General features: G+C 51.1%; 1 protein-coding gene across 1 annotated transcript in view; it reads left to right on the top strand.

Moving 5' to 3' along the window:
• LOC111818461 (forkhead-associated domain-containing protein 1-like) overlaps window positions 1-10,255 on the top strand; it is a 125,727-nt gene that overhangs the window by 36,158 nt on the left and 79,314 nt on the right. Inside the window, exons 4-5 of the mRNA XM_023722454.1 lie at window positions 4,588-4,849; window positions 6,711-6,772. Coding sequence (XP_023578222.1) covers window positions 4,588-4,849; window positions 6,711-6,772 — 324 coding nt within the window. The remainder of the gene's footprint in view (window positions 1-4,587; window positions 4,850-6,710; window positions 6,773-10,255) is intronic.

The raw sequence follows: 10,255 nt of genomic DNA, 5'->3' as shown, positions 1-10,255 counted from the left end.
GGGGCTGGGGGGTTTACGGTTTGTTTTGGTCCTGGGAACTGGACCTTGTATTTGCCAGGCTGGTGCTGTGCCGCTGAGCTATATATCCTCCGCCCTGTTAAATTCTTTTTCTCTTTCTTTTTTTTCTTCTCTTTTGATACAAGGTCTTGCTACACAATCTGGACTCATAGTGATCCTCCTGTCTCAGCCTCCCCAGCACTGGGATTACAGGCATGTGCCACCATGCCCTGTTTCAGTGGCCAGCACAGTACTCCTGGGGTTCCAGGTCCAGCACGGCATGTGTTACCAGGGATCGAACTTGGGTCCTTGTGCTTGCCAGGCAGTCACCTACACCGCTGAGCTATCTGCCAGGCCCCCATTGAATTGTTTTATAAGCACCTTCTCCAGCAGATATTCATGTACTCAATCATGGATTTATGTCAGCAGGGTTCGTGTGTATTTGTTTTATACTCAGGGCTATAATCTACCTCATTGTCATGTACTGTGCGGCTTGGATTGTGTCACCCTTGATTGCTGGGTGCTTCTGGAGAGGTCATTCCACCTGACAAAGCCTCCAGTCATATATTTTTTGCTTCATTTTTTAGCACACCCTCATTTTTTGCCCTATCAAGCTGCTCCAGTTTCATGCTGTATTTTCCCTGCCCAATCCCCAGAATGACCAGAAGCCTTTTTACTTTTTCACTTACTGTTTGCCCATCTTGAGCCTGGTTCTGCCAGCAAACTCCTGCAGTGTGTGCCAGGCACAGTGCTGGGCATAGCGCCCTCCGAAAAAGCAAAGCAGGCATGGATAAGTTTACTGACATAAAACATGGTGACACTCGTTCCTCAAACAATAAAATATACCACCCTCTCTGCAAACTCCATAGGGCCTGTGGCTCTCACTGATTGTGTTCATTGGTTTTTGGCCAACACTTAGAGCCCTACGGTGGGAGGTTTACGATGACAACAGACAAGAGAGTGAGCATCCAGCCTGAACACTGGTGGATATTTATTGCTCAGCTTCCCAAGTAACACAAAAGTGAGATAGGAAAGGCGGGGGACCTCGTGTATCACATCTATCACTGACCTGATGACCGTGACCGAGAGACCTCTCGGCAGAAGGATGTCACCTCCATTGTTCATGCTGTCCACGCTGTGCAGACACAGCCCCCCATGTGGGTCCTTAATGTCTTCCCAGTCACCTTGTTAAGCTAGAAGGTCAGCAAAACAAAATGCAAAGCCCTGATTCCTAAGGTGTAACACTCCCACGGTGACCAATTTCCAGCTACAAAGTAACAGTCTGCGATGGGGGCTCAAAGGAGATCTTTGTGGGGCACACCACCAGCACTGCCAGCACGCAGACCACTTCCACAAACTCAGGGGCCCAGGGAGTAATACAGTCTGGCAAAATAATAACTGGGGTGATAATGCAAAGACAGGGCCAGTAATTGGGAGAAGTGGACTGGGATTTCTTGAGAAAATCATTGGCTGGTGTTTGTTCAAGCCAGCAGAAATTCAGCCGCCAGTGATGTCCAGGAGGTTAGAGTCGCCCAGGATTGTGCAGAAGAATCCAGCTGCCTCGAAAGCAAGCCAGAGATGGGGGAGGGGGGCTGGGAGGAGAAAAGCTGTTTGGGCAGCTCTTGTTATTTTTAAACTAAAATTTTTCAAACCAGGCTTATGGACACCCCTAGGCTGGGACCCTGAACATTCTATTATGAGCCTACCCAGAGCTCGCTGCTCAAGCAGTGTCTTCTACTTGTGTTTTTCTGCCTGGGGGTCTCCTTGTGCCTACCAGTGATATCTGAGAAGACTTTGACCTCCTTTATCAGGGCTTCCACGGAGAAAAATTTCAACATTAAGCTTACAGCTAAAGCCACCCTAGATCAACAGCCATTGGCAGGGACCTTTATTTTTGAACCCTCATGTCGCGGGTGTCATAAACTCAAGTGTTCATCAATAGTACAGAGAGAAGAAACAGGGTCGAAACAGGGTCGAGCCATGCCACGGAGGGTACCCAGCCTCACCAGGTTCCGCCCGCCTGAACCACCGGCGGTACATGCATGGTTGTCCCATCAAGTAGGGGACTTGTACCACCTGGAGAGACTGACCCATGCTGTCCAGTGAGACAGTGAGCCAAGTACCACCAGTGGTTCAGAGTCACACTGTGAATTAGAGTCCACTGTGAATGTGGAGAGAGAGAGAGAGAGAGAGAGAGAGAGAGAGAGAGAGAGAGAGAGAGATTTGGACACAGGCTCATCATGGATGACCCTCGAGTATATCACAAGAAGAAAGATGTGGTCTGATTCCTCCAGTAGGAGCTACCTAGAGGTGTCAGATTCACAGAGACTGGAAACAGAAGGGGTGGTACAGCAAGACAGATGACAGCGTCTGACTCTCCTCTTGCTGGGCCAGCCAGAGGGGGCCTGGTTTGGCCAAGAGCTGTCATGCTCTTCCGCCTCATCATCTTCCCCTCCACTGTGGACCGAGACTGTGTCCTTGGTGTCCTCAGTGGACACCTCTTCCAGACAGATCCAGCTGGATTACAGCTCAGCTGTCAGCCACCATGTCACTCCTGTGTGCTCCACTCCAGAAGCAGCAAAGAAATCGTCCTACCAAAGCTGAGATTAGGAAAGGAGAGATCGGGCCCATTAGGAATAACCCCCAATTCCTCAACTTCCAAGGGACACAAGCAGCTGTCCTGAACATTGCCCAGTTTCAGCTGCACCGCAGCTGTCAATCAAACCGTCCAGCTGCTTAGGCCCCTCACTGAATCTCCACCAGGCAGCTGCCCCTCACCCACTTGAACCAATCATAGGCCTGCACTTAGACCAATCAGCAGACCTCAATTTGAACCAATCACAGGCCTACACTAGACCCTTCACAAGCTAAAGCTGCTGCACCAGCAGCACCTCATGGCCTTGCTGGGTTGGTGTTGGTGGACTCTTGTCTGTTCCAACTTCCCCTAATCCTGGGGTGCTGCTGCACAGGTCTGTTAAAAAAAAGACTTGAGGGAGGCCGGGGAGATGGCTCAGTAGAATAAGTGCTTCCCTGGCAAGCGCTAGGGCCTGAGTTCAATCCCCATTTCCACCAAAAAAAAAAAAAAAAAGACTTGCTCCAGTGGTCCTTGTAAATCTGTTCATGGTTTATTTCTCAGATAATGTGGATGTGGAAGGTCCTGTGAACCTACCCAGGATTCTTAGCCGGAGTAGTTGGGACAGAATGGGTCCTTTGAAAGAAAGTGCAAAAACACTAAAAGCTCTTAGCTCTGAAGCGCTTCAGAGTCCAGCAACCGGTGATGATCAGCTACCAGATCGGCACCTGGCAGGCTTGACCTGGACCTGGGGTGCCCTAAGCAGCAGTGCCAGCAGCTGGTGGTGACATTATCCAGCATGGTCTGGTGGCATCAGAAATGCTACTAAAATTGGGCTTTGGCAACTCATGATTTCCATCTGAATAAACAAATGAAACAAACCAAAACACACACACACACACACACACACACACACACACACCACCTGGCAAAACCAGAGGCCTAGAGAGTAGAGGGAGTTGAAGGAGAATAGTTTCATTTTTGCAAGATGAAAGACTTATGAAGATATATTTCACAGCAATTTGAATAGATTAACACTACTGAACTGTACACTGAAAAAATGTTTAAGATGGTGAATTTTATGCCTCATTTCTTTTTACAATTAAAAAAGCCAGCTTCCTTCTCTTTTCTAGCTGATACTTTCTTGAGTTCAAGGAAGTCGGCATGATGGGGGTTCCTGCCTGGTCCTCCTGGGACTGCTTGGCTCTGATTGGCTCAGAGGCTGCAACCCTCAACCAATCCCCATGGCCAGGGCATGCAATTGGCTGATTGCCGAACCCCACCCACAACAGTGGGCTGAGAATGGGGAAAGGGAGGTTGCCCAGAATCTGCCTGTCTAGTAGCAAGCTGAACCCCAGAGGCCTGAGGCACAAGCGCTCCTTACCACCCTTGAAGTTAGTTCACTGTGAGGCTCATTCAGCTCTGAAACACACTCCTCTCACAACATCGCAACATGAGTGGATTTGTGCACCACAGCTGATCTAGAAAATTCTAGATGTGTGCTCTGAAGGTGGGACAGAATGTCTTTGCATCTACTCCATCCCCTTCAGTCCATTCATCCCTAAGTATCAATTAAACCAGTGGGAGCCACGCACTGGAAGGAGGCCAGCCAGCTCTGGAAGGTGGGGAAGGCAGCACGGCAGGGAACAACACCTGAGCTCTGGAAGCCACAGGAAGGCAGTGAGGTTAGGTGGGAGACTGAGGTGTGGATGCAGCAGGCAACTCGATAGGCTTGACGGAGCACCTGTGGGATGAGGCGTGAGGATGTCCAGAGGAGGCTGATAAGATGGTTAGAGTCCCTGTGGCCCCAGGGCACTCAGACTTGGGGGCAGAGGAGAGAGCTGAAGTATGAGTAGAAAGGGAACAGTCTCTTGCTGTCAGCCACTTTCTGAGGACATACTCCTTAGTGGCCAGCTGTCCGTCCCAGATGGTGTGAGGACAGTGGTGAGCGAGGTGGGAGGAAAGCCCTTGGTCCCCCAGAGGGGTGACCTCTTCTGACCCCTGGTCTGCCTCTGCAGGTCTCGTGCCCTTGGGTCAGGGGCCCAGCACCCTGGCCAAGGCCACAACCCCCTCGGACCACCCAGCAGCCGAACGCGTCGCTCTTGCCTCCGCATTTCCCGTTCCACCAGGGCATCCAGCCGGCACCTGTGCAGCGGAGCTGGTCCCAGGACTTCCCCAGGCCCACCGGGGTCCCACCTGACCCCCACCAGCGGCCCATGAGCGCCAGGGGGAAGATGTTCTCCTTCGTCATGGACCACCGGTCCCCCATCATCAAGCAAGGTGTGTACCAGGGCTTCTGGGGATGCATCTGGGCTGGGTGCAGAGCCATCCATCACGAGTCTTGCTTTTTGTCCATTTTTTTCTGATTCTAAAATACAGAGCATGGTCAGTTGTTGAAAAGAAAATCAAGATAAACCAGAAGTAAGGAAACAAATAAAAGTCAGCCATGTCATCCTCATCCTTGGATTTGCCTGCCATGTTGTACATGTGCAGAGCCCCTGCCCATGTGCTGAGTGTGTGCCCAGTGTGTGCCCGAGCACGTGCAAATGCACATACAGGCAGCAGCATCTGCACAGATGCCGTGGCTGTGCATGTGCAGATACACTGCCCTCGCGATCCTCTTTGCCTACCACAATCCCAAGAATCCCTCGAGGCACTGTGGATGGACTTCTCGCCTGCCGCTGCTTCCGCTGGAACAGCTCAGCGGCAGAACGGCCAGTTGCCAGCACCTTGGGCGTGACCCCCAGGTATCCTCCGTGATCTCCGGGGTCAGTTCCTGTCCTCTGTCCCTGTCTGTTCAGCCCTAGGCCCCTCAGAGGCCACAGGAGCCTCCGTCCCTCCAGGCCCTGCCCAAGAGTCTCCACCTAGCTCCCTTCCTCCACCACTGAAATGATCGTCACTGCAGGACTATAGAAACCGAAGAGCAAGCGAGGGCTGGGGCCATAGCTCAGGCTTAGTGCTCTTGCCTAACATGTGTTAGGTCCCAGATGTGACCCCCAGAACGTCCAAAAAATAAAGTAAAAGTGCACTTGCAGTTTGCATCATGCTTATCATCAAATGAACCCCATGTACCTAACACCCAAGTTCAAAAGCACTCAGCAATCTCACCGAGATGGTTTCATATAAAATTTTCAAACATACAGCAAAGCCAAAAGTCATTCTATGGAGACTCCCACTTGATGCTACTGTTAACATTTTGCTGTGCACACTTTGTCTATCTGTAGGTACGTCCTCCTGTCTTTTTTTTTTTTTTTAATTTTATTTATTTATTTATGTGTGTGTGTGTGTGTGGCCAGTTCAGCCCACCAGGGGCACGGCTGGCTGGCATGTGGTGCTGGGGGATTGAACCACGGTCCCTGTGCTTTGCTAAGCTTGTTCTAAGTAGATGCTTTAGACCACTGAGCCATCTCACCAGCCCCCACATCCTCCTGTCTTAACCCGTCTTATTTTCTGATGCACTTGAAATTAGATTTCACCACCTGTAGTGTTCCCTAAGTATTTTAATGAGTACACCATCAACTAGAATAGTTTTTGTCTTTCGATGTAAAATTAACCTACAATGTGCATTATTTATCAGTTGTTTCATAAAACATTACCCTAATACCTAGTGCCTAAAATACGCCCTACATAAAAACCAGTGTAGTGTAGTTTCTGTGGTCAGGAATTTGGGGGTCCCCTAGCCAGGTGGCTATGGCTCAGGGTTTGTCTGAAGGTTGCAGTCAAGTTATTCGGTTGGGGCTCTGGTCATTTGAGCTGGAGAATCTGCTTTTGACAAGGCCCATGCACCCATGTGGCTTTTGGCCGGAGCCTCGGTTCTTCCCTTGGACCTCTCCTCGGAGCTGCTGGGTGCCCTCCAGGAGGGCAGCAGGCTCCCCAGAACAAGTGGTCCAAGCAGCAGTGTGGAGCCTTCAGTCTTTATCAGAAGAAAGCCTCAGAGGTCGTTCTGTCATTTCTTCAGTAGCCTACTGGTCACACAGGTCAGCTCAGTCCTGCGTGGAAAGGGGGCTTGGGCAATAGTCTGAGTACCAAGAGGCAGGAATTACTGGTGACTGTCTTGGAAGCTGGCCACCAGCCATCTGCCCTCAGACTCTGTGGGGTTCATCCCCCTCTCACTTGTAAGATGCTCTTGCTCCCTCCTGAGGACCCCTAAATCGCATCCCACTGCAGCACCAGCTACAACTTTCTCACCTGAATTTGGTGAAGGTATAGAGAGGGGCTACTTAAGGTCAGCTCCTCAAGGAGATTAGTGATCTAAGGAGTCTGGCCATCTATCCCTCACACATCTCACACACTGGGCTGGGACAGGCACAGGATGTCCCCTATGTAAGGGCAGAAACAGGAAGTATGGGAGTCACTGGTCCATAGCAGTTCTGAACCCACCTAGAAGCGTGCAGGAGTTCCTTGATTGGATTTATTCCTCTACTTGCCCAGAAATCTCCTTCCCAGCTCTTAGTCCTGTCCCTGAGTCATCCTGCCTTTTCTTTCACTGCCATTCATCCCATCAGCCATGCCCACAGACCCCTTTAACGGAAGCCATCTCTACTGCTACAGTTAGGACAGGGTTTGAGTGCATCCCAAGGCGCATGCGCTGCAAGTTGGTGCATTAAGCAGTGGAGCCTACGGGAAGGCAGTTAGGTCGTGCATAGAGGCTCCACGTGTGAAGGGCTTGGTGCTCGTCCTTTGAAGGGGACTAGCTCCTGGGAGAGTGGGTTGTTGGGAAAGAGCACCCCCAGTCCTCCTTGCCTCATTGCTCATGCATGTCCCCTTCTGTATGTAGCTGGGTCCCTTTCTACTTCTCCACCATGGAGTGATGCAGCCAGAGCCCTGCTGGATACTCACCCCGTGCTGTTTGGGCCTCTGGCCACCAGAATCGTGAGCCAAATAAATGCCTTTATGCCCTGCCCGCCCTGGAGTATTGTGTTACAGCAGCACAGCACACGCGGAGGCCTCTGCTTTGGCTTCCGCTGAGATGGCTGAGAGACAGCACCTAGGAGCTGCCCAGAAGCCCCAGGCTGTGCCTCAAGAGTCCACTGGCCCCCATGTCTCTTCATGTCCTTACAGAGCACTTAGCACACCCTTCTCTTCATCCTTAGGCCACATTTTCCTGAGTATGTCTTTGATTTGATCTTCCTTGGTATCCAGTCCTTAAATCTCATTTGAAATATCCCCCAAATTCGTGTGCTAAGACTCTGCTGTCTGCTGATGGCTTTTTGGGAAGCGACTGAATCATGAGGGCCCTAACACCAGCAAGTGGATGACTCTATCCCTCAGATTGTAATCTGATGGCCTTATGGGGTGGTGGAAGAAACAGGAAGTAGGGTTGTGGCCAAAGTCTGTAACAGCTACCTTGTGCTGTGTAACAAATAGCCCAAGACTCATGGATCTAAAATAATAAACATTTCTCATCTCACACAGTTTCTCAGAGTTAGGAGTTTGGAAGTGGTTCTGCTGGGAGTGCTGGAGTCCTTTCCAAGGTGACTGCCCAGCTTTTGGCCAGCAGCAGTGATTTGAAGCCTAGATGGGGCTGGAGGGGCCAACTCCATTGTGGTCCACTCACACAGCTTCAGTAGGCGGCCTCTACCAGGAGCTCAAGGAAGTGGGGAGGAGGAACTACTGAGAACAGAAAATACGTGGGGCGATTTTTAAAAATAATTTCTGGATTCACATATTCTTCTCCCAGTAATGGGTCCACTGGAACCCAGCACAGGTAACCTGCCTTTTAAAATTCAACAGTGCATCGTGAAAGTCTCCCTCCTTCAGTAAACTGAGTGCAGAATGGGTCAGAGCCCTCAATCAGATAAACCTGCCTTGCAGTAGGGGCTTCCGCACCCACCCGCTGTGTGCCCTCAGGCGAGCCCTCTGCCAGCGCTGTGCTGCCGCCCTCTCCCAGTTGCCGTGTCAGGAGAGTGCCTCTCACGGCGTCCACGTCCAGCAGAGGACGACCACACGCTGCATGGCAGTTCTAAAAATGAGGCTGTTGCCTGCCTCTGCTCATTACCTGACTTGCGTGTACCATGGACAATGGGAAGAATCCCAGTTCGGGATGGCCCATGAGTTCCTCTTAATGTAAGAAAGGATGGAGCTGGGGATCTAGAAAAGGTCCCCAAGGAAATGAAATTCCAGAAAGGCAATGAGATATGAGTGACACTCACTAGTGTACGGAAATGGAAACAGCGTCCCAGGTGGAAGGCATTGGGGCAGCGTGGCTAAAGCTCCACTCCCAGGAAACTCGGCTTCAGACAGGACCTGGCGACAGAGATGCTGTCAGAGCTCAGGCTACATACAGCTGGCAAAGGTCAATCAGGGCGACATGATAGGCAGGGAGAGGGCATGACACAAAGTCTGACTCCGCTACAGACTTGGAGTGTGTCTGCCCCCTCGGGAAAAAGGACTGGGACAGCTAAGGAGGGATAAGCGCTCCTTAACTCTCTGGAAGAGCTCAGTTTTATCGGCTGGTCTTGTTGCCCGTACTGCACACACAGACAACGCTCTGAAGCGCAGAGGTGGCGATACTGGGACTCTCGACGCTCTAGTGCACAGCCAGCAAGCCGGGCAGCAGCCCAGGGCCCTTTCCTCCCACCCCTCAGGAAACACAAGCGGGAGGCATTCAGCTTTGGAGGCCGAGCCTTCCCCAGGCACCAGCCGCTACCACTTCTGTTCACTGGGGGGTTGGGGTCCAGAACAAGTCTGACACCTGGCAGGAAATCCCTGGCTCTAAAATACATGAAAAATACAGAATCAAAATGAATAAACAGCCACACATGTGATGGCTCAGACCTCTTTGTTAAAAGCTCATTACTCCTGCATTACATTTGAAAACAATCCCTTTGGTTTCTTGCCTGGCAAGAAGAATATGCGGCAACTGCCCAGAATCATAATCAGTGGGAAATTCTCAATGCACCACTCAGAGCTAGAAGACCTCAAAGGAAACTTTAGAAATCCTTTTCAAAACTTCTACACAAGAGCTGTGTACTGGTCAGAGTTTCACTTAGAGGAACAGATATATAATTTAAGGAACAGATATTAACACAAGGGATATAATGTATAAGGAATTACAAGATTGGCATAGGACAGTCAGCCCTAGAGTCAGATGAGGTAGCGTGCAGAGGGCGTCTGCACACCCCGGACTAAAGAATTCAGTCCCAAGTTATGAAGCTCACTGCTGTGCTCCGTGCAAGTCTCTATTCATCAGCTGATGGGTCTGCGAGGGAAGGCTGAAGAGTCTGAGATGGAAGGTGAAGGATCCAAGCCAGAGGCTGAAGCGTCTGCGCTGCCAGCCAGGCAATGAAGTCCAAGCTGAATGCGAAGACTGAAGTTCCTCCTACGAAGTGGAACTTCGACTACTTCCTCTGCCCCTTTATATAGTCTCTTTGTGCTGAGTCACTCTAGGGGCAGAACCAACTGTGCCCCAGGGTGGGACCTCCACCTGCAGACTGCGATGATCCAGCCAAGTTGACACAATGTATCAACCACTACAGGCGGGCAGGATAGCTCAGCAGACTAAGCACCTACTTAGGCAAGCGCAGGGCGGGGGTTCTATCCCCAGCACCACATGCTGCTGGCACTGGCCCTGTCCCCAGGTGCTCTCAGCTGGCCACTGCAACCAGGCATGGTGATGCACACCTGTAATCCCAGTGCTGGGGAGGCTGAGACAAGAGGATCACTACAAGTCCACACTTCATAGTG

The sequence above is a fragment of the Octodon degus genome, unplaced genomic scaffold (assembly GCF_000260255.1).
Source record: "Octodon degus isolate 3935 unplaced genomic scaffold, OctDeg1.0 scaffold00092, whole genome shotgun sequence".
NCBI classification, from domain to species: domain Eukaryota; kingdom Metazoa; phylum Chordata; class Mammalia; order Rodentia; family Octodontidae; genus Octodon; species Octodon degus.
This window is presented reverse-complemented; position numbering and strand designations above follow the sequence as displayed.